Source organism: Panthera leo, chromosome A2 (assembly GCF_018350215.1).
Source record: "Panthera leo isolate Ple1 chromosome A2, P.leo_Ple1_pat1.1, whole genome shotgun sequence".
Lineage (NCBI taxonomy): Eukaryota > Metazoa > Chordata > Mammalia > Carnivora > Felidae > Panthera > Panthera leo.
In genome coordinates, this window is record NC_056680.1 from 134,511,996 (window position 1) to 134,537,184 (window position 25,189).

At 36.2% G+C, this 25,189-nt stretch overlaps 1 protein-coding gene across 1 annotated transcript in view; it reads left to right on the forward strand.

Moving 5' to 3' along the window:
• Positions 1 to 25,189, forward strand: part of CFTR (CF transmembrane conductance regulator) — a 182,340-nt gene that overhangs the window by 131,095 nt on the left and 26,056 nt on the right. The window contains exon 22 of the mRNA XM_042922907.1: positions 10,541 to 10,795. Coding sequence (XP_042778841.1) covers positions 10,541 to 10,795 — 255 coding nt within the window. The remainder of the gene's footprint in view (positions 1 to 10,540; positions 10,796 to 25,189) is intronic.

Sequence of the window (25,189 nt, forward strand, 5' to 3'; positions counted from 1 at the left end):
CTCTTTCCTTTGATCTATTTATAGCACACAGTTTCCTGAAAGAGGGCATGTCTCCTGCTTCACTTGATTTCCATCACCCCCATGACTCATGACCAACATGTTGCCAGAACCAGCGTCCTTGTTTTCCTTACCCTCTCAGTAGTACTTATGCCATGAACAAATCCTTCTTCTGGTGATACTTTCTTCTCTCACTACCATGATGCTACTCCTGTCTGTCTCTGCTACTTCTTTGGTTCCTTCTTAATTCTCTTTGATGGCCCCTCCTCTTACAGATCTCTGAACATCAGCTATAGTCCAGCCCTCTTCTACCTGTATTCTTTCTAGCTGTTACCATCGGATTCCATGCTTCAGAAACCATCTGTCAATAAATTACTCATTCATATCTCTACTATAGACCATTTTGGGGCATAAGTTCTTACCTAGGATTTCTTCAAAATACCACATGGGGTATCAAGAGACCATTAAAAGGGAATAAAGCTTCTGTTCTATCTACTAATTTGTCTGGCTTTATATAGTAGTTTGGAAAAAAAATCATTGTCAGCTTGTGAACGATATAGTTTAATACTCTGTGAATCACCTCAGAAATTTAAAAAATAATAAAATTATCATAGAGTCAAATTTAATTATTCCCAGTGGAAATCCCCATTTTAAGGAATTTCTAATTATTTTGGTTGATATAACAGTGTTTTAAAAGCTGTTATTTCAGGGGTGCCTGGGTGGCTCAGTCGGTTAAGCATCCAGCTTCGGCTCAAGTCATGATCTCATGGTCCATGAGTTTGAGTCCCGCGTCGGGCTCTGTGCTGACAGCTCAGAGCCTGGAGCCTGTTTCAGATTCTGTATCTCCCTCTCTCTCTCTGACCCTCCCCATTCATGCTCTGTCTCTCTCTGCTTCAAAAATAAATAAACATTAAAAAAAATTTTTTAAAGCTGTTATTTCAGATTCACTCTTCATTTTAACACGAATTGTGTATATGTCTGTTAGTTTCATTTGTATATTTTACACCATTCTGTACATGGGGTGAAAAAAGAAGTGTTAATTCTTTTTACCTCCATACTTGAAGTGCTGTAAGAATTACAGTTGTTATTGCTAAAGCTATAATTTAAAAATTTTTTTTTGTATTCTTAGTTAACAAATCTGTGTACTGATTTATTTTCTTTGGATTCACAAGATGCTTGGCATTTTTAGTACCATAAAGCTTCTCTTTGTCCCATTGTTAGATACTTAAGCATTATATATCTTAAATAGGCAGTGCATACCTATATTTCTGCCTCCATGAATGAATGAAGATTAAATAAATAAGAGTTAGAATGGGTACAAAGGTGGTGTTTCAAACTTAGCAATACCAAGCCATCCAGTGACTGATAAATTACCCACACTCAAAGTCTCTTCTTTGAATGAGGCAATTGACAATTCATGTATTTTCAGGACTGTCTACCACTTAGTGATATCACAACTACAAGATCTGAACATATGAAAATTATCCTGCTTCCTTCATTCTCTAAGGACAGCAGCAGATAACACATGCCTGTTGTACTGTGTGTTCCTGATAATAACACAAGAGGAAGAAGGCCAGCAGGATGAGCAGGGAAGACTGCATATCTGCAGGGCGCACACTTTAGATTCAAGTTAATGAGATTCCAGAAAGTTCTTGCAAGATTGATGCAATCTGAGAAGAGTTTTCTGTCAATAGAAACTCCCTCTGTTTTTCCTTTATCCTTTTATTGCCTGTGTTTATTTTGGGTTCCAGTAAGGATCAGGTGACTGATGGTACAATGATCAACAAGAAATCTGATGGGAAGAAAAAAGGGCTTTTCTTTGTTGCTCCTGGTGCCTAATTCTCTTGTATTGAAAGCAGTTTTTGCTATAAGAATTTGAGGGGAGGATTCATTTCTCCTATTTTTTAACCTCTTTAAAAAATTTTTTTTAATGTTTATTTTTGAGAGACAGGGAGAGAGAGAGACAGAGAGAGAAAGCGCAAGCAAGGGAGGAGCAGAGAGAGAGAGGGAGACACAGAATCTGAAGCAGGCTCCGGGCTCCAAGCTGTCAGCACAGAATCCGACGTAGGGCTCGAACCCATGATCATTACCTGAGCCAAGTCGGACCCTTAACTGACTGAGCTAACCAGGCAACCCTCCCCTCTTTTAATGGTCTGTTGATCATATCTTTCTTTGTTTTTCTGTTCTCATGAGGCTTTGTGGCATGTTTTCCATTTGTGACATCTGTCCCCAAACTTCTTTTCATCCAAACATTTTCTTTCTGTCCTGAACAGTTGCATTCTACTCTGTTTTCCACTCTGGCCTTATCGCCAAGATGTCATGTTGCCTTAGGCAAGTCCTAACTCCCTTGAGGGCTTCACTTTTCAACTTTGTAAAAGGAAACAGTTTGGTTAGAAATTTTCTAAGGTCTGTGTTAGCTCTGACATTCTCTTCTGCATCCTTTTGGTATGAAAGATTTCAAGTCTTGATTGGCATGTGTATAGGCATTATTCTAGATGCTCAGAGGAATTAGACCTCTCTGCCACTATCCCTGACTGCTAAATGCCAGTGATTCACCACTCCTGGTCAGAGTGCAAGAACTCTCAACCAGTCTGTTACTAGAGCCAACAAAGAGAAAGAAAGTGCCACTGAGGTGTTCTAAAATATTGAATTAGTAGGAGAGGCTTATGAGAGCCATAAAGGATTGCCAGAGTGTTGGAAAGTTGAGAAAATTTGTTGAGGAAAGTTGAGAAAATTTGTTGAGCTTTATGTCTATCACTTTAACTTCCTGTGTTTCAATTTTTTCATTTGTACCAAGAATGAATGGATTAGATTAGAAGTTCTCAACCTCACAGCACATGAGGAAACTTCATAAAAATATAGGTTATGTAGCGTCCTTTAGGATCAATTAAATCAATTCTTTGGGTCAGAGGCAGGGTGACTGAGCATGAGGTCCATATTTTTAAAAGTGTTCCAGGTGATTCTCATGTGTATCTAGATTTGTGAATCACTGGATTAGATGATCTCTAATCCATTTTGGCTCTGATTTTTTTGTGTGTGTCATAGCAGGGAGTCAGCAGACATTTTCTGCAAAGGGTCAGATGGTTACTGTTTTCAGTTTAGTGAGCTATATGGTCGTTATGGCAACTGCTCAGCTAATGTAAACAAGTGGGTATGGCTGGATTTGGCCATAGTTCTGCTAACCTCTTGTCTATGGCATAGAATTTACATAGAATTGATGGAACACCAGTGATCATTTCTGCCCTATATATTAGCTAATGATATAGATAGATAGATAGATAGATAGATGATATAGATATAGATATAGATATAGATATAGATATAGATATAGATATATAACATATAAAGGATGATTCTTAGTAACAGAGTTCTTTGGGGAAGCCAAAATATTTCAAAATTAAGATGCTTAGAGAAAAATCTTATTAAATATACCTCGGAAGAATATTTTGATGTGATATTTTAGACTCCTTGAGATTTCCTTTGAAATACTTTTAATGAATACCACATTGACCCAATTTTATTCATCAAGCACTTGCTGATGGCCTGTCATGAGCTTTTTAAAAATGATAATACCAGATAGAGTGTAAGTAAGTTCAAGTTTGAGTAGTAGATTCAATAAGCGATGTGGGACCTTTCAGATTAAAGGGTAAGTTTTAGAGTTTTCTTTTGCCCGTTGGCACACTTAGTATCATGATTACTAAAGTTCTCAGTTATTGAAAATAGAGGACAACATATTTGATACCTCTGTGTTTTTCAGGATATGCCTTTTGTCTTTGGTTGTAATGGGTTTTCTTTCTCTTGTGTCAGGAACACTATCTCTATTGCTTCTTGCAGTCAGAAAAAGTGACATTGATTTGCCATGTGGTTTGCTACAGGTTGGCAATAAACAATTCATGTAACAGGAAGCTATAATAATTTAGAAAGGATTAGAGTATATAGTATAAGTAACTCACTTATGCTGTTAATAATTGATAGCATTACAGTGCTTGACTGACTTTTTAAATTCTCAAGCATAAGTAATAGACACAAAAAGATAACCTAAAGTTTCAGGAATATGTTTTGAACAGAGAATCAGTTTTCATGATAACCATGATGTCCTAAGTCTCTGTGCATGGCCTAAAGTTTATGCTAATGACTGTAATGTGGCTCCGGGTTTCAGGTGTGTATTAGTAAGTTCTGAAGAGCATCTGGTTTGGGCCTGCCAGGAAGGATTGATGATTTAAAACCTTCCTTTTATGTACTTCGCAGTTTAAACATTTCTGTTATAAAGTGTGTGAAGTTTTGGGGTGCCTGGGTGGCTCAGTCGGTTGAGCGTCCAACTTCGGCTCAGGTCAAGATCTCACCATTTGTGAGTTTGAGCCCCGCATCGGGCCCTGTGCTGACAGCTCAGAGCCTGGAGCCTGTTTTGGATTCTTTGTCTCCCTCTCTCTCTCTGCCCCTCCCCGGCTCATGCTCTGTCTCTCTGTCAAAAATAAATAAACATTAAAAAATTTTTTTTAAAAAGTGTGTGAAGTTTTTCACATTGTATCAGTTTTGCTGATGATTTGCCTCACATTTATTTCTTGTCATCTTCCTGGAACAACCAGTTATGAAATCTCTTTACAGTATTGCCAGCCAGATGTCGGGCTTATGAAATATATTTTCTGTTATCATGGCTCCTCTGGCATTATGCATATAGTCTAGGTGTTAATGCATAATTTTGATGCCCTGTTTTCTAAACAACCAAAAGGGTAGAAGGAAACAGAGCAAATATTTTCCTGAGGGAGAGGAGTCTGGGTTTCTAACTTACTCTAGAAAAGGTCTTTAAGCCTTTTCTTCCTTCTTTGTCAATAGAAAGGGAAAAGGAACATCAGGAATCATTCTTTTTTTTTTTCACTGAACAAATCCGTTAAAAAATAAGGTTGAGATAAGATTGTGGAGCTTTCTTTTTGTTAAGACCATCACACTCCCCAAAGACTTTGTTCTCCTGATCCTTAGTTTAGTAACTTCAGAAATTATTATAAAGATAATGAGATTCAGTTTTAAAGATTGACTTAGGAGAATTTTTGCAGCATAATAAATTTAAATAACAAAACCAGAAATTTAAAGCAGCCGATTCTCAAGTAAAAATGCCACCTCATTGTGGCTAAACTCAACTTTTATAGAAGTCTGTACAGATTATGTCAGGTTTTCCTCTTCACGTGAAGAATAGGTTGAGCGTCTCAGCGCCTGAGTGTCATTTTGCCCTCAGCATTTACTTCTTGAATTCTAAGACAAGTGCTCTCACCTCAGCCAGTGATGGCTACTTTGAGACTTTCCTGTCAGCAGGCCACAGAGAGCAGCCCCTCATGCCTCCTAGGGCAGCCCCTTCACTGCACAGGAAGAGGCAGCTAGTCTACAGTCTACAGTCACTCTGATAATTGCCAAATCTGAATTTCCATCCAATGGCACGGTGGTTTTCACATATCAGTTGAAAATGCTAATAGACACTCTAAATTAGAAAAAGGATTAAGTTACGTTAAAAAGAATTCAATTCAGGGGCGCCTGGGTGGCTCAGTCGGTTAAGCCTCCGACTTCGGCTCAGGTCATGATCTCACGGTCCGTGAGTTCGAGCCCCGCGTCGGGCTCTGTGCTGACAGCTCAGAGCCTGGAGCCTGCTTCAGCCTCTGTGCCTCCCTCTCTCTCTGCCCCTCCCCTGCTCATGCTCTGTCTCTCTCTGTCTCAAAAATAAATAAACATTTAAAAAAAAACTCAATTCAGAACAACTAGATGAGACTAAAAATCGTTTGGCATGTTGCCACTTCAAATCCAAATAGCAACGTGTATTTTCAGACTGAGAAGCTGTGAGGTACGGTTGCAGCCCCGATTTCCTACTGAAGGACTCCTAGCGTTGTCATTTGCCCTGCCCAGATACTACTTTCTGCATATGAGGTAGAACAATGGATTCACTCATCCCTGACAAAGATTTATTAAGGGACGGCATAGTGCTAAACGCTAGATGGGAAGGATACAACATGGAATGCTTTGAATAAGGTTACTGTAATAGGTAATGTGGGCTTAACATTAACCCTGTGGAGTGTAAGCTTCAGGTTCTGTCTCTTGCATGGGCACCTTCAGAGGCCCTATACTTAATTATACATGCATTTTTTTAAGTTTATTTATTTATTTTTAGAGAGAGAGAGAAAACATGTGTGAGCAGGGGAGGGGCAGAGAGACGGGGGGGAGAGAGAGAGAGAGAGAGAGAGAGAGAGAGAGAGAGAGAGAGAGAATCCCAAACAGGCTCTGTGCTAATAACACAGACATGGAGTTTGAACCCTTGAATCATGAGATCATGACCTGAGCCAAAACCAAGAGTCAGACACTCAACTGACTGAGCCATCCAGGTGCCCCATTAATGCATAATGTTGAGTCTTTAATGTAAGAGTCCCTTCAATTATTTAAGTTCCACCAAACCTGGGTCCATCCTGGGTCAGCTATAAATCTTTAGCTATTAAATCAAGTGTGTAAGAAATATGACTCCACTTTTGCTATAGTTGAATTTATTTTCTACTTGAACACACATGCTGCTGAGTGCAAGAAGCAATGTCAGTGTATTCAGAAATCTTATTGGAAGTGAATCTAAATTCTGAATGGAGTTTACCGAATGCCTAGATCCTGAGGGGAGGGAGCATCTGGCCATAGGTTGCCCCTTATCTGTGCTCTGTCTCTGAGGCATTGATGTTGCTCTTTGACCTAGAGGAGTACAGTGCAGGGAGATTGAATCTTTGTTCTTCTGATCCTGATTGTGAGTTCTTTGATGAGCTCTCTCTCTCAACTTTTTCCATGCCTTGGGCATGGAAGACCCTGAGGGATTAAAGGATTGGGATTTGGCTTCCCTTCAACACCCCTCTAGAAATACAGGAAAATCTGAAGCTTTGTCAAGTTATCTGGGTCTAGACATGCCAAGCACCCATGTCTACTGTAGTGCTTCCATGCCATTCCAGGCGCTTAGGATGTTTCTCTAAGGTATGCCTAATTCCAGGCCTCCACCTAGAAATTGAGGCATAGACCTCTTGTGTTCCAAAAGTCCTCTAAATCTACCCAAGGATAAAACTTGAGTTTGGTTGCAGGGCAAGACTCATTTTTAGAGGAACTGGTGTCTAAGCCCTTTTGTTAAACGCCATTCATGAGTCAGATTATGTAGTGAGGAGAGAAACTGTTTTTCACCTATCATAAATTAATCTCTGGCTACTGTTTTTGCATAAACAGTGTGATTTGAGTCTTTCAGACTTTGATTTTTGAAACTTTAAAGTCAATATTCATGTAGCTAAGAATTTTCAACTATCCATCGCTGGTTCTAAAAGCCAATTTTTGAAACTTAAAAGACCAGAATTGATTTTCTTCGCTCTGGTTCTATTGTGGTTTTCCCTTTAAAAAGCAAGTAGAATGGAAGTAGAATATAATAATTGGAGAGCCTTTGAGGTACAAGGGATTAGTAATTCATAATATCATCTAGCCACATCATCTATTCAGCAGTGGCATTTTAGTAGCTACAAAACTGGCCATGATACAGGTGTCTGCAGTAACCACCTTTTCTCCTCATCAGAAAATGTTCTAATTCACTGAACTGAATGAGTGTCTGCTTGTATGCTGTGGATGAGTACCCGTTGTTAAGAACTTGTTCTTGGTCAGAGATATTTGACCATGCTGTGGGTAACTATAGTAACTATAGTAACTTTAAGCAATTAGACTATATGAAAGATGATGAGTTGAAAATTTCATTTCCAGGGGTACCTAGGTGGCTCAGTCAGTTAAGTGTGTCTGACTCTTGATTTTGGCTCAAGTCATTATCTCACAGTTCGTGAGTTCAAGCCCCACGTCAGGCTCCACGCAGACAGCATAAAGCCTGCTTGGAATCCTCTCTCTCCCTCTCTCCCTGATCCTCCCCTGCTTGTTCTCTCTCTCTATTTCTCTCTCCCTCTCTCTCTCTCTCAAAATAAATAAACTTAAGAAAAAGAAAATTTCATTTTCTAAATTAGGTAGGTACAATCCACTGCATTTGACTTTGAAGTTCTAGGTTCACCCTCAATGGTAAGCCTCACTAATGGAATAGTAATTTGCTATGGTCTTCACAACTCCTTACACACACACACACACACACACACACACACACACACACACACACAAATTATATACATGTCAGTGCTGCCAAAATAGTGATTTTAAATATAATTTTCTAATAACATTGCATATAATTTGGAGTAGTTTAGATAGCAATATTTAATTGCTCACTGTTTGGAAGTATTAAAGTATGAAGGATTTTTGATACATAGTAGCTTTCTTGATGTGCTAAAGCACTTGAAGACTAGTGTAGAGTTCTTTGCATTGATGTACAGAGATGTCAACAGTCTCACTTTATTTTATAAAACTAAGCTACATTTCTCTCAATGATTTTAAGAGAGTAATATTATTTTTATGCATGATGAATACAATAAAATATTTTAAATGCATTTGAGCTATTTCTCTGGCATTTCCATCTCAGCATTATTTACAGTTCTAATTGACCTTCCAGATCAATTAGCTCTCTAGGAAAATTAATGACAATGAAATGCAAGAGTATACTTTAATTCAAAGTTAATAAAAAATAACTGAATCAGTATTTAACAACCTCTGAAAGTCACTCATAATTTGGATTTGAAAATATCATGTGTGGGAGCCATTCTAGAGTTATTTGTAATGGATGTGTGCTTTAGATACTTTTCACTTTCATTAACAATGGATTTGGCTTAAAAGGGTTCTCCTCTTGAATCTTGAAAAATTATTGAAGATAATCTGAAGGTATTTTCAAGATAAAAAAATGAAGCAACCACATTACTAGACAGAAGAACTTCACAAATAGCAAACTTGATCAATAGCATGTGAAAACAGGCAATATAAGAAATAATTTCTAATAATCTAAGCCTTAACTGTAAATAAGGTTATAAATTAACATTGTAAAGGAGAGGGTTGAATTCTTGACTGAGTAAAACTAGAATCAATAATTACTTTTAAGACAAAAAAAGCAATAAATTTCTGTTGAATAAGCAGTTAATACCTGGGAAGGGCTGAACCATCAAGGATGATATATTAAAAATAGAAATTGAGTGAATTCAGTTTTCAGCTCTTTCTTGTTATTCACTGATTTATTCATGTATATGTAATCATTCACATATTTATTCTTTTATTAATTTTTTTCAAATATTTATTAAGTGCCTGTTATTTGTAAGCCTATTTTAAAAGTTATATTCCAGGGGTGCCTGGGTGGCTCAGTCAGTTGAGTGTCTGACTTTGGCTCAGGTCATGATCTCACAGTTCGTGGGTTCCAGCCCCCACTCCCCAGGCTCTGTCCTGATAGCTCAGAGCCTGGAGCCTGCTTCTGATTCTATGTCTCCCTCTCTCTCTGCCTCTTTCCCACTCACACTTTATCTCTCTCTCTCTCAAAAATCACTAAACATTAAAAATAAATAGATAAATAAATAAATAAATAAATAAATAAATAAATAAATAAATAAAATTATATTCCAAATTCCAATCATAACTATTCAGCAGAATGTGTTCTTGTTAAAGAATTAAGCTAAGCACCTTTAAAAATAGTTGAGCTCTTTCATTTCTGTGCACATTAAAGGTATATGTATTAAATAGGCTTATAAAGCAAATGTGTACTTAATTTCAAACACAACTTTTATATGCAATGACATTTTGCTCAGCAGTGGATATTGATCTGGAGGTTATTTAGATTTAAAATGTAATTATTTAACTACAAATATAGGACAAGGACTTAAATTTATTTGAAGATTATTGTGAAGTCATTCAAAATTTACTAAGCATCAAGGATTCATTGCCACCCAGCTGACTTACAGAATTGTAGATAGGTTTTTTTTTAAAGTTCATTTATTTATTTTGAGAGAGAGAGAGAGAGCACACATGCAAGGAAGGGGCAGAGAGAGAGGGAGAGAAAATCCCAAGCAGGCTCCATGCTGTTAGCGTGAAGCCCGATATGGAGCTTGATCCCACAAACCATGAGCTCATGACCAGAGCCAAATTTAAGAGTCAGATGCCTAACCAGCTGAGCCACCCAGGCACCCCTAAAATTGTAGATAGTTTTTAAGGCCGTTTGAGAGAAAGGCAAGAATCTTTAGTAGTGGTTTTGAGGTGTGGAACATTTTATCATAATATACCAGTTATACAAGAGTGTGCAGTGTTGCTCATAGTTGAAGAAAAAAATTTCCCTCTTGACATCATCTATTCCTTTGAGTATAGTTGGGCTATTTATGTGTGGCTTGCATAACTGAGAATTAAAGACTCACAAAAATAAACAGGTCTATACAGAGCCCATTTATATAAATCCTATTTAATTCTCTTTGGTTAAGCTTTTAATTATATCCAATTATTTCCTGTTAGTTCATTGAAAAACCTTCTGACAAATAACCAAGTGACGACGGTCGGGCATCACATCTTACATGTTATTTTTTAAGGAAACATCACACTAATTATGGCATTGCCTGCAGTTATTAAACAAAAATGAAACATTGCTATTTCATTTCAGATGCGATCTGTGAGCCGAGTCTTCAAGTTTATTGACATGCCTACAGAAGAAAGTAAACCACCTAGCAAGCCATTCAAACCATCCAAGGACATCCCGCTCTCAAAAGTTATGATTACTGAGAATCAGCATGTGAGGAAAGATGACATCTGGCCCTCAGGGGGCCAAATGACAGTCAAAGACCTTACAGCAAAGTATACAGATGGTGGAAATGCCATATTAGAGAACATTTCCTTCTCAATAAGTCCTGGCCAGAGGGTAAGATTTCAACATTGCTTGCTTTGTTAGACCTGTGTTCAGTAAGTAAATCTCAGTAGCCTAGACCAATGTGTTAGTAAAATCCATTGGTAGCATTATTATTATAGACTAGGGACAATATTGAACATACATATTTCAAGTTATTGTTTACGAAGTCCTTATTTTTTAATCTGATAATTTAGTTTCCAGAGGTCAGAAATGATATAGTTGGTTCATTTTAAATGTGATTCTACTTGTAGAATAGGTAATTGATTGCTAGGTTACTAACCAAAAGAATCCATTAAATAAACCAAAATTATGCCATGTTTTAGATTTGGCCTCTTGAAACTATCTTCCATTTCAGGTAAGAGAAATATTTTGTTGTTGACTCTAATTTCTTTGTAAATTTTACCTAATATAACTCTGTCAAACAGGTGGTACTTTCTAAATTAGCTTTGTTCAGTTTATTTGTTTATTTGGAATCTTAATCAAGGTATGGATTATTTCAATTTTTTCCCAATATTTACCAAGAAAAAATTATTTACTAAACAACTGTTTTATTATTTAATAAGCAAAAATAACCATGCATTATTTTGAATTGTTTCTTATAGATTTCAGCCCTGGACTGACCACATGGATGGTATTCAAATACACCAATTCTAGAATTAATTCTAGGTGAAAGGGACAGTCATTCTTCCTAAATTCTGTGTCCTATAAATGTGGTTTTATATTTTATATTTCAAAGTTCTTATTCTGGGCTGCTCCATAAATCTAGACAGGATTATTCCTTTGTTTTATTTTTTAAAATTGAGATAGAATACAATAGAGCCACTTCCCTTTTTTTTTTTTTAAGAGAAAGAGAGCATGAATAGAGGAGGGGAAAGAGAGAGAGAGAGAGAGAGAAAGAATCTTAAGCAGGCTCCACACTTAGCATGGAGCCTGATGTTGGGCTCCATTCCATGACCCTGGGATCATGACCTGAGTTGAGACCAAAAGTTGGATGCTCAACTGACTGAGCCATCCAGGCACCCTATAGAGCCACTTCTAATGAAAACTGAATTTTAAACTTTCTCTCTTTGTGGCTTAATATCAAATAGAATTTTTTTTATTTGTTGAGATAATGGTTTCTAAACTTTGTTAGGCCACTATCAGTGTCATCAACATAGGAACAGACTCTTATCACTTGCTTTTTGCCCATGGGTTTAGGAATATTTCATATTTGACGCATTGGAAAAAGTTCTACTAAATGTAGAGTGAGCAAAATGTTCCTGTATACCATGCTAAATGGCTTGAAATGGCACACCAGAAATTTTGACTCCCTTTTTTAATTTTACAGTTAGTATCAATAAATTCACATACTACTAAAATTAGCTCTTTATTATAATTTTTGCCGATCAAGAATGGGACTTGTTTTTTTTTTCTTTTTGTTGAGAGAAAACAGTTTTTTTTAAGTTTTTATTTTAATTCCAGTTAGTTAACATACAGTGCAATATTAGTTTCAGGTGTACAATATAGTGATTCAACACTTCTTTGCATCACCCAGTGCTCATCACAAGTGCACTCCTTAATCCCCATCACCTATTTAACACATCCCGCTGCCACCCCCCTTCTGGTAACCATCAGCTTGTTCTCTGTAGTTAAGAGTCTGCTTTTTGGCTTCTCTCCCTCTTTTTTTTTCCCCCTTTGCTCACTTGGTGTTTCTTAAATTCCATATATGAGTGAAATCATATGGTATTTTTCTTTCTCTGACTTAGTTCGCTTAGCATAATACTCTCTAGTTCCATCCAATTCATTGAAAATGGCAAGATTTCATTACTTTTTATGGCTGAATAATATTCCATTGTGTGTGTGCATGTGTGCGTGTGTACGTGTGTGTGTGTGTGTACACATACATACCACATCTTCCTGATCCATTCATTAGTTGATAGGCACTTGGGTTGCTTCTATATCTTGGTTATTGCAAATAATGCTTCTATAAACATAGAGGTTCATGTATCCCTTTGAATTAGTGGTTTTGTATTCTTTGAGTAAATACCCAGTAGCATGATTGCTGGATCATAGGGTAGTTCTATTTTTAACTTTTTCAGGAACCTCCATACTGTTTGCCAAAGTAGCTGCACCAGTTCCCACCAACATTGCAAGAATGTTCCCCTTTCTCCACATCCTCGCCAACACCTGTTGTTTCTTGTTGATTTTAGCCATTCTGACATGTATGAGGTAATATATTGTTGTAGTTTTGATTAGTAATTCCCTGATGAGGAGTTACAGCGAGCATCTTTTCATGTGTCTATAAGCCACCTGGATGTCTTCTTTGGAGAAAGAAATGTCTGTTTGTGTCTTCTGCCCATTTTTTAACATTTATTTATTTTCTGAGAGAGAGAGAGACAGAGCGTTAGTGGGGGAGGAGCAGAGAGAGAGAGGTAGATACAGAATCTGAAGCAGGCTCTAGGCTCTGAGTTGTTAGCACAGAGCCTGATGCAGTGCTCGAACCCACAAACTGTGAGATCATGACCTGAGCCGAAGTCAGGTGCTTAACCAACTGAGCCACCCAGGCACCCTTCTTCTGCCCATTTTTAAATTGGATTATTCATTTTTTGGGTGTTAAGTTTAGAAGCTCTTTATGTATTTTAGATACTAACCCTTTATGATATGTCATTTACAAATATCTTCTCCCACACTGTAGGTTGACTTTTAGTTTTATTGATTGTTTCCTTCGCTGTTCAGAAGCTTTTTTATGTTGAGGTAGTCCTCATAGTTTATTTTTCCCTTGCCTCAGGAGACACCTAGAAAGAAGTTGCTATAGCTGATATTGAAGAGGCTACTGTCTGTGCTCTCTTCTAGGATTTTTATGGTTTCAGGTCTCACATGTAGGTCTTGCATCCATTTTGAATTTATTTTTGTGTGTGGATGGTGTAAGAAAATGGGCTAGTTTCTTTCTTTTGCATGTTGCTGTCCAGTTTTCCCAGTACCATTTATTGAAGAGGCTGTCTTTATCCCATTGGATATTCTTTCCTGCCTTGTCGAAGATTAAGTGATATAGTTGTGGGTTCATTTCTGGGTTCCCTATTCTGTTCCATTGATTTATGTGTCTCTTTTTGTGCCTATACTGTACTGTTTTGATCACTACAGGTTTGTAATATAACTTGAAGTCCAGAATTTTGATGCCTCCAGCTTTGCTTTTCTTTTTCAAGGTTGCTTTGGCTATTCAGCGTCTTTTGTGGTATCATATAAATTTTAAGATTGTTTGTTCTAACTCTGTGAAAAAGGCTGTTGGTATTTTAATAGGGATTGCATTAAATGTGTAGATTGCTTTGGGTGATAAAGACATTTTAACAATATTCATTCTTCCATGAGCATGGAAGTTCTTTCCATTTGTTCATGTCATCTTAAATTTCATCAGTGTTTTATAGTTTTCAGAGTAGAGGTCCTTCACCTCTTTGATTAGGTTTATTCCTAGGTGTCTTATTATTTTTGGTGCAGTGGTAAATGGGATTGTTTTTTTAATTTCACTTTCTGGTGTTTCATTATTGGTGTATAGAAATGCAACAGATTTCTGTACATTGATTTTGTATCCTGTGACCTTACTGAATTTGTTTATAAGTTCCAGCAGTTTTTAGGTGGAGTCTTTTGTATTTTCTATATAGAAAATATCACCCATCATGTCATCTGCAAATAGTGGAAGTTTTATAGCTTCCTTACCAATCTGGATGCTTATTATTTATTTTTGTTTTTTGATTGCTGTGGCTAGGACTGCCAGTACAATGTCAATAAAAGTGGTTAAGAGTGGAAGGGTAGATATCATTGTCTTGTTCCTGACCTTAGGGGAACAGATCTCAGTGTTTCCCCATTAAGGATGATGTTAGCTATGGGTTTTTCATATATTGCCTTTATTATATTGAGGCATGTTCCCTCTAAACCTCTTTAGAAGAGGTTTTTTTTTTTTTTTATCATGAATGGATATTGTACTTTGTCAAATGCCTTTTCTGTGTCTATTGAAATAATCATATGGTTCTTACCCTTTCTCTTAAAGGATCATTGTTGATTGATGTTGATTAATTGGCAAATATTGAACCACCCTTGCAACCCAGGAATAAATCCCACTTGATCATGTTGAATGTTTTTTTAATGTATCAATGTATTATTGAATTTGGTTTGCTAATATTTTGTTGAAGATTTTTACATCTATGTATATCAGTGATATTGGCCTATAGCTCTCTTTTTTATGGTGACTTTTGGGTGTTTGTATATGTGTGTGTGTGTCCTTATCTGGTTTTGGTATCAGGATAATGGTGGCCTCATAGAATAAATTTGGACATTTTTCTTCCTTTTCTATTTTTGGAATAGGCTGAAAAGAATAGGTATTAATTCCTCCTTAAAAGTTGGTAAAATTCACCTATAAAGTCATTTGGTCCTGGACTTTTGTTTGTTGAGAGTTTTTGATTACTGATTCAATTTCTTTGTTGGTTATCAGTCTGTTCAAATTTTTTGTTTCGTCGTGTTTCAGTTTTGGTAATATGTATGTTTTTAGAAATTTATCCATCTCTCTTAGGTTGTCCAGTTTGTTGGCATATAGTTTTTCATAATATTCTCTTATAATTGTTTGTATTTCTGTTGTGTTGGTTGTTATTTCTCCTCTCTCATTTGTGATTTTAGAGGAAAAACAGTTTTAAATCAACATAAATGGAAAAATTAGGTTTTAGATTGAATTTGTCCCTTATATTAGAATGAGGCTGTTTACATTGTTTAAAGTTATGCTTTGGAACTATGTAAAATTAATTATTTGCCTTTGTTACTCCCTTGCATTGAGAAAACATGTAATTAAGTAGTTTCTTTTGCCTTGCACATTAGTGAATGCCACAGGCAGCTGAGGATGTCCTTGGGATCACTGGGATAGGTTCCAAAAGTGATGTCCAGTTATAAACAATAGCAGCAAATAGGCTGATATAAACCAGGGTGAAAAGTCTTGGTAAATTACTTCCTTTTTCTCCTCCTGACATCCTCCCACCCCTTTGCTTTCCTGATGCTCAGTTGCCCATTAAATTAAATTAACCAAGTCCTAGTAGAGCAACAGAATTTACAGAGTCCTCATTCCTGTAGGTAGTTTCCTTGATGTGAGAGTAATAATAAGAGCTGCTCTAAAGTTAGGAAGAAGCAGTATGTTTAGGCATTTCATATTCTCTGAACCTTTATATAGAAAATAGGCCATATGTGTTTAGTAACTATTCTTTGCCAGGAATGGTAGGTCTTTGGAAAAATTAAAAATTACTTACATAAGGCTTTGGATATTGCCATTCAAAGAGTGAAACTAATGTTTATCAAGTGTTTATAATGTCCCAAACACCATTTAAAGACATTTATTTGCTATCACATTCAATATTATTATAATTCCAAAGGTAGATATTATTACCCTCTTTGTATAATGGAAGAAACTGAAGTCCAATTAAGTGAGTGAGTTAGAAAGGATCTTTAAATCCAAATCTGTCTGACTTCGTAGTTCTTTTTCACCTGCTTCCCTTAAAAGAAGAAAAAGGAGGAACCAAAGGAGAAGAAGAGGAGAGAAAAAGAGATATCTGCCCCAGAAAATGACCATCTAAAAGGGGAAATGCAAGGCCCACTAAGAACTGAGGCAGGTCACTGTGAAGCTAAAAAAGCTTAAGTTTCAGAGAACTTCACTTGTCTGAGCTCCTTCCAAAGCCCTATACCTAATTTTATATTTATAATTCTAAAATATTTATTCCTAGAAAGAACTACTCCTCCATATTTTATAAACTTCAGGTTCTAAAAATCCTTGTTATACCCTTGAATAAAAGATACATTGGTAAAATTCTAAGGTAAAGAGAAAGGAGTTACTGTCAGTTGGCTGGGAGTTGGGCTATTTAGGGAAAGTTTTCTATAAGAAGTGGCATTTAGAAGGAGACTTTGAGACTTGAACTGTGTATTTGAACAAGCAAGGGTGAGTAAAAAAGGGTGCTATAGGCAGAGAGAATAATACAAGCATGGGGCAAGTACAGAAAACAATGACTGATTCAGTCAGAATGGGGGATGCATAAAGGATGAAATGGAAGACAGGATTGAAGCAAGATGATGGAAATTACGAATCTTGAGAGCTGAAGCAATAAAGGAAGTTGAAGACTTGGAAGATCCTACTCAGGTTTGCTACTAAATGATTTTTGGTCATCTTCAAGAAAGCAGCTTCTCAAAGTGTTGTTCCCTGGACCAGCATCATCTGCATCAGTTGAAAACTTGCGAAAAATGCATATTCTGAGCCCCACTCAATCCTACTGAATAAAAACTCTGAGTATAGGGACAATGGTCTTTATCACTGATGGATTCCCTTCCAAGCATGAGAGCCCAATTTAAGAGAGCCATTAGGTGTAGAGAAATAAGAGTAGAAGTTCAACTGCAAAGGGTTAGGGAATCGGTGAGTACTGAAGTGAGGAGTTATGTAGAACACCAACATTGGTGGTGAAAAGAGATAGCTGGAACAACTGTATAAGAGGATGGCTCTCTGGAAGAATTTGCCTTTTCACTGTAGAGGAGTATGGTTTTTGTTTTTGTTTTTGTTTTTTGTTTGTTTTGTTTTGTTTTTGTTTTGTGAGAAGGAAAGCAGATAAGTGGAGTTAAAGAGAACTATTGGGCAGAGTTGGAAAAATGAAGGTGTTCATGTTATACAACCTTGGTCTTTTAAGTCAGTTATAAGGCAAAATCATGGGAGTCAAGTAGTGTCCATCCTGTAACTTTGTTCTTCAGTATTGTGTTGGTTATTCAGGGTCTTTTGCATTTCCATACAAACTTTAGAATCGGTTTGTCAGATCCACAAAATAACTTGCTTTTTTATTTTGATTGGGATTGCACTGACTCTATAGACCAAATTGGGAAGAACTGATATCTTGACAATATTGAGTCTTCCTTTTCATGAACATGGACCATCTCTCTATTTACTTAATTTTTCTTTGATTTCATTCATCAGAGTTTTATCATTTTCCTCATCTAGATCTTGTACATATTTTCTTATGTTTATTCTAAGTATTTTGTTTTGGGAAGTGCTAATGTAAATGGTAATGTGTTCTTAATTTCAAATTCCTCTTGTTCATTGCTGGTATTTAGGAAAGCAATTGACTTTTGTAGAAGAACTCTGTATCCTACAAGTTTTCTTTAATTACTTATCAGTTCCAGGAGTTTTATTCCTGATTTAGATTTTCTACATGGATGATAGTCATCTGTGAACAAAGACAATTTTATTTCTTTCTTCCCAGTCTGTATGCCTTTCATTTCCTTTTCTTGTCTTAATGCATTATCTAGGATTTCCAGTATTATGTTGAAAAGGAGTTTTGAGAAGGGGCATCCTTGCCTTGTTCCTGACCTGTGCAGGAAGTCTTTGAGTTTCTCACCCTTACAAGTGATGTTAGCTATAGGGTTTTGTAGATGTTTTTATCAAGTTAAAGAAGTTCCCCTCTTTCCTAGTTTTCTGAGAGTTTTTAACCAGGAATTAGCATTGGATCTTGTCAAATGAATTCTGCATCTATTGTTATAATCGTGTGATTTTTCTTAGCCCATTGATATGATGGATTATATTAATTCATTTTTGAATTTTGAACCAACCTTGTATATCTAGAATAAATCCTACTTGGTCGTGGCGTCTAATCTCTTTACACGTTGTTGGATTTGATTTGGTAATATTTTGCTGAAGATTTTTGGTTCTATGTACATGAGAAATGTTGGTATTTAATGTCTTTGATGGCTTTGGTATTATTTTAATGTTGGCCTCATAGAATAGTTAGAAGTATTCCCTCTGCTTCTATCTCCTGGAAGAAACTGTAGAGGATTGGTAGAATTTTGACTTTAAATATTTGGTTGAATTCACCAGCGAATCTATCTGGACTTGGAGGTTTCTGAATTGGAAGGTTTTTAATTGTTGATACAATTTCTTTAAAAGATATGTACCTATTTACATTGTCCATTTCTTCTGGCATAAGTTTTGAAAGATTGTATCTTTCAAGGAATTGGTCTGTTTCATCTAGATTATCAAACTGGTGGTCATATAGTTGTTCATAGTATTCCTTTATTATTCTCTTACCGTGGGGTGTATAGTGATGTTCCCTCTTGCAATTGTAATGTTAGTAATTGGTGTCAACTCTCGTATTTTCTTAGTTAGCCTGGCTAGAAGGTTATTAGTTTTACTGATCTTTTCGAAGTACCTGTTTTCATTGATTTTCTCTACTGATTTCCTGTTTTCCATTAGTTGATTTTGCTCTAATTTTTATTATTTCTCTTCTGCTTCCCTTGAACTTAATTTGCTCTTTTTTTCCTAGTTTCCTAAGGTAGAAACTTAGATAGTTGGTTTCAGATATTTCTTCTCTTCTCATGTATGCATTTAGTGCTATAAATTTCTCTCTGTGCTTCTTTTACTGCATGACACAGGATGGCTAGTGGGACCTGGAGTTGGGTATTTTCCTTCCCTAGATCAGTTGGGTTCTAATAAAAAGCCCAGTCGTTAGACTCTGGTGAAATAGTTTCTCTTGAGGGAGGGCTTGTGAAGAAAAGAATTCTCTAATGCTCAGGAGTACTGCAAAATTGTTGCTTTCCCCCTTCTCTTGCTGGAGGCACCAAAGGATTTTTCTGTATTTTTTACTGTGAGATGGTAAAACTGGTTGGGCCCCTGGAGCTAATTCTCACAAAAGTCTGGGGGCCCTTCTACAAATGTCCTCTTCTGGACGTTTTTACTCTCATACTTGTCTACACTGAGCCTCCAGTAATTCTTTAGTTACAGCCTAGGGTTTTTCAGTCTGATTCTGGTTTCTGCAGAGGTTTCTGATCATGGTTTCTTTTCTAGTAAATTGTGATTTTCTGTGTCTGTCTGTCTCTTCATTTATGACGGCTACAGTTTGTTGTATGTCTTCACTCTCTAATAGTTGTAAGAAGGCTTTTGATTCTTCAGTTTGCTTAGCTTTTTACTTGTTTTTAGGCCAGAGTGATGACGTTCAAGTTCCTTATATTTTGGACCAGAAACCAGATGTCCTGTTTTTCATCTTTTAATCCCTTTGCTTAGAATATGTTAAATGCTTGCATGAATGAATAGCTTACACCTACTTCTAGGTCATATGATTGATTAAAGTAGGAACTGATTCTTAAAATGTTATTCTGAGCAGCTCTCTTTAAGATTGTTATTTCTGCTGCCTTGCCCTTAGAACCTATAACAGCATGTTGCAAACTATAACAAGATGCCTCAAACATACTTCTTGCATGCTGAATTAAGAAGACTCAAATTCAGTATACTATTTTGACTGTCCAAAAGTTCTGCAAGATCAGCTGTGGTCTAATTCATCTTCTTGAAAAAAAAATTTGGAAAGGACTTAAATGGGCATTTCTTGTTTAATTTGTAATGGAATTCAGCATTCGTGGTTAGATGGTGTGCCTGAGTCCATTTGGGATTCTATTACAAGATATCTTGGGCTGGGTGGCTTATAAACAACACACGTTTATTTCTCACACTTCTAGAGTCTGGGAAGTCCAAGATCATGGTGCCAGAAAATTCATTGTCTAGTGAGAACCCACTTCCTCATAGATGTCTGTCTTGTCATTGTAACCTCATATGGTAGAAGGGGTGAGGGAGCTTCCTGGGGTTTCTTTATAAGGGCATTAATCTCATTCATGAGGGTTCTACCCTCATGACCTAACCACCTCCCAAAGTCCTCACATTGGAGGTTAGGATTTCAACATATGAATGTGGGAGAAACACAAATATTATGCCCATAGCATGATGAAATATTTCAAAAATCAAAATTTTAAGCAGAAAAGTTTTTCAGTCTTCATATTAAAGCACTTTGTCCATAACATTTATTTTATGGAAGAGATGTTCTATTATCTTCTTTGCTCTTAATTTAGGCCTTTACTTCATAGAGCCTGTACTTTAAATTTTATTTTCAATGCGTGAGAAATATAGCAGATATTTCACAACCTTTACTTTGATTAAAAAAAACAAACAAATTTTCTTTTTTTTAGGTTTATTTATTTATTTTGAGAGAATGAGAAAGTGAGAGAGAGAGAGAGAGAGCAGGGGAGAGGCAGAGAGAGAGAGGGGGAGAGAGAATCCCAAACAGGCTCCACACCATCAAGACAGAGCCTGATGTAGGACTGTCTCACAACCATGAGATCATGACTTGGGCCAAAGTCAGGAGTTGGATGCTTAACTGACTGAGCCACCCAGGCACCCCTAAAACTATTTTTCTTTTTAATCTCAAATAGTTGTTGTCTTGAAAGCTTTTGACTTTTTGCCTGAATTTTAATATCTAGATTACCTTCCCCCAATGAGAAAACTCTTTGTTTTTTCCTTTTCTGTTCTTCTCAAAATGCAGGCTGGGATTCTAATTTGGAGCCACGTCCTTCATGATAAACATAGACTTATGAAAATGCCTTAGATGGTATTTTGTGTCTATCACAGTACTGGACAGTCCCCTGGTTACACAGCTATTTAATAGTACTTCAAGATCTATTCTTTTGGGTGAGCTTACCTGCATTCTTTATTTGTAGCCTCTTCAAAATACTGCGATGCCAGAAGCAGTTAAATCAGTATCAAGGGTTCAGATCATAGCAGCATTAACACTTAAATGTCTATTTGATTTTTTAAACACATATGGCATTCCATCTTGATAAAAATTGGTATTGAGTAACTGAATCATTTAGTAGTTTATCCTGGAGTTATGAGGAGCATATTCTCAAGAACTTATTTTATTAAGAATTATATTTTATTAATAGTAAACATAAAAGGTGCATTTATTATCACTTTGTGGATCTACATTTTATTTTGTTTGGTATCATGATTTCTGGAGACCACAAGGAGATGAAAAATAATTATAGCAGGTTTCAATATATTGCAGTAGTAGTCTAGTGAATCAGGTACTCTGAAAAGAATGTACTTAGATTGTTTTATTCATGGTGCAATGAAGTTACAGTTAGTACCAAATTCAACATTATTTAGCTCTCCACATAATATGTTGATTTGTCTTGATCCAAAATTCGCAGAAAGGAAGTTCACTGAAGTTACTAGAAGTCACTGACTTGGAATTAGGATATACCTTAAAATCTCATTTGCAGGAAGTACTCTGACCCTATTCAACAGATCACTGAGAAGCCTGGAAAAACAAATCCCGGAAAGGAATTATTATGTGCCAATTATATAAACAAAAAGACTTTGTTAAGTATGGACCAATAAGATTCTTTGCAGTTAAAAACATGTCAGACACAATGCAATATCGGCAGTTCAATAATACAAAAGAAGCAGAGAAAAGCTAAAAACTTTAAAGCTAAACATAAGATTTACACATTGCCTCTCAATTTACTCCTATACCTACATAAAAACTGAGTTTTCTAAAAATTTCAATATGTGCTGTTTGAAAGAGAACATGGTCATTTATCTCAGTTATTAGAACCTTGACTAATCATATGGGGTTCTGGACCTCAAGGTACTTTTTGTAAAAAAATCGTGATAACACTCTATTATTATTTTTCTATTTATTTTTTTAAAGTTTTTATTTAAATTCCAGTTAGCTAACATAGAGTTTAATGTTAACTTCAGAGGTACAATATAGTGGTTCATCACTTCCATACAACACCCCGTGCTCGTCACAAGTACACTCCTTAATCACTGTCACCTATTTTCCCATCCCCCCACCCACCTCCTCTCTGGTAACCATCAGTTTGTCTCTATAGTTAAGACTGTTTCTTGTTTGCCTCTCTCTTGTTTGCCTCTTTCTTGTTTCTGTTTGCCTCTCTCTTTTTTTCCCTTTGCTCGTTTTATTTTGTTTCTTAAATTCCACATATGAGTGAAATCCTATGGTATTTGTCCTTCTCTGACTGACTTAGTTTACTTAGCATGATACTCTAGCTCCATCCATGTCATTGAAAATAACAAGATTTCATTCTTTTTTATGGCTGAGTCATATTCCATTATGTATGTATGTATGTATGCATGTTTGTATCTATGTATGTATATACTTATACCACATCTTCCTTATCCATTCATCAGTTGTTGAACACTTGGGCTATTCCCATAATTTGGCTATTGTTGCTATAAACATAATGTTGCTATAAACATCATGGTGTATGTATCCCTTTGAACTAGCATTTTTGTATTCCTTGGGTAAATACCTAGTAGTGTGACAGCTGGACTGTAGGGTAGCTCTAGTTTTAACTTTCTGAGGAACCTCCATACTGTTTTCCACAGTGGAAAGTTTACCACAGTGCAAGTGCAAGACAGTTCCCCTTTCTTCACACTGTCACCAAAAACTGTTGTTTCTTGTGTTACTGATTTTAGCCATTCTGACAGGTGTGAGGTGATATCTCATTGTAGTTTTGATTTGTGTTTCCCTGATGATGAGCAATGAACATTTTTTCATGTGTCTGTTGGCCATCTGGATGTCTTCTTTGGAGAAAAGTCTATTCATGTCTTCTGCCCATTTTTAGTTGCATTATTCATTTTTTGGATGTTAAGTTTTAAAAGTTCTTTAGATATTTTAAATACAAACGCTTTATGAGATATGTCATTTACAAATATCTTCTCCTACCCTGTAGGTTGCTTTTTAGTTTTATTGATTATTTCCTCTACTGTTCAGGAGTTTTTTATGTTGATGTCATTCCAAGAGTTTATCTTTGCTTTTGTTTCCTTTGCACCTGGAAACGTATCTAGAAAAAAGTTGCTATGGCCGATGTCAAAGAGGTTATTGCCTGTGCTCTCTTATAGGATTTTATGGTTTCAGGTCTCACATGTAGGCCTTACATCCATTTTGAATTTATTTTTGTGTATGGTATAAGAAAGTGGTCCAGTTTCTTTCTTTTGCATGTTGCTGTCCAGTTTTCCCAGCACCATTTGTTGAAGAGACTGTCTTTTTACCATTGGGTATTCTTTCCTGCTTTGTTGAAGATTAACTGACCAGATAGTTGTGGGTTACTTCTGGGTTTCCTATTCCATTTCACTGATTTATGTGTCTCTTTTTGTGCCAATACCATACTGTTTTGATCACTACAGCTTTGTAATATAACTTGAAGTCCAGAATTGCGATGCCTCCAGCTTTGCTTTTCTTTTTCAAGGTTGCTTTGGCTATTTGGTTTGTGTGTGTGTGTGTGTGTGTGTGTGTGTGTGTGTGTGTGTGTGTGGTTTCATGCAAATTTTAGGATTGTTTGTTCTAACTCCATGAAAAAGACTGTTGGTATTTTGATAGGGATTGCATTAAATGTGTAGATTGCTTTGGGTGCTATAGACATTTTAACAATATTTGTTCTTCCAACCCATGAGCATGGAATGTCTTTCCATTTGTTTGTGTCATCTTAAATTTCTCTCATCAGTGTTTTATACTTTTCAGAGTAGAGGTCCTTCACCTCTTTGGTTAGGTTTACTCCTAAGTATCTTATTATTTGGGGTGCAATTGTAAATGATATTATTTTCTTAATTTCTCTTTCTAGTGTTTCAGTATTGGTGCATAGAAATGCAACAGATTTCTGTACATTGACTTTGTATCCTGTAACTTTACTAAATTCGTGTGTCAGATCTAGCAATTTTTTGGTGGATTCTTTTGGGTTTTCTATATAGACTGTCATGTCATCTGCAAATAGTGAAATTTTTACTGCTCCCTTGCCAGTCTGAATGCCTTTTATTTCTTTTTGTTGTCTGATTAAGTTTGTGATATGACTTTAAAGTAAATCACTTTCTCTTATTGAACTTCCCTTCCCCCATGCCTCATCTATACAAAGCATATTCAGATTGCTTATAAAAGTTTTACTGTTGTGTTTCAAAAATGATGACATATTATGAATATGTTTGTAAATCATGGGCTGATTCAGAAATGGAGGTGTGCATATGAAATTTCACAAGATTTTTAATTAAGAGTTGATCTTGTAATTCACCAAAATTAACTAAATTTGTTTTCTTGTTAGATCAACTAAATAAGTTTGTCTATTCATCTGCCTTCTCTCCCTCCTTCTTCCTTTTCCTCTCTTCCTTCCTCCCTTCTTTCCATCCATCCATCCATCCATCCATCCATCCATCCAACCAATCCATGTGTCTATTTATCCATTCATTCATCCTTCCACCTGATTGTCCCTCAGTGAATCCAAACAAGTATTTATTGAGAATTTTATGTGAACCCATCACATTGGAAGGTGCTGAGAATTCAATGGAAACACAGACCACCCTGTGCTTATTAAACTTAAATTCTTGGTGTTAACACAAGTAATAACCAAGAAGAAAATAGGTAAAATATTACTGATTCTGATTAGCAGTATGAAGAACCTGAAAAGGGTGTTGTGTATAGATTGTGGTTTATCTTATTTTCTCAGTTGTCTCAGATAACAAGCATTTGTGAAAGTCTCATTACAGAGCTCTTATGAACAAAAGACATGGTGTCATTATTGTTTACCAAT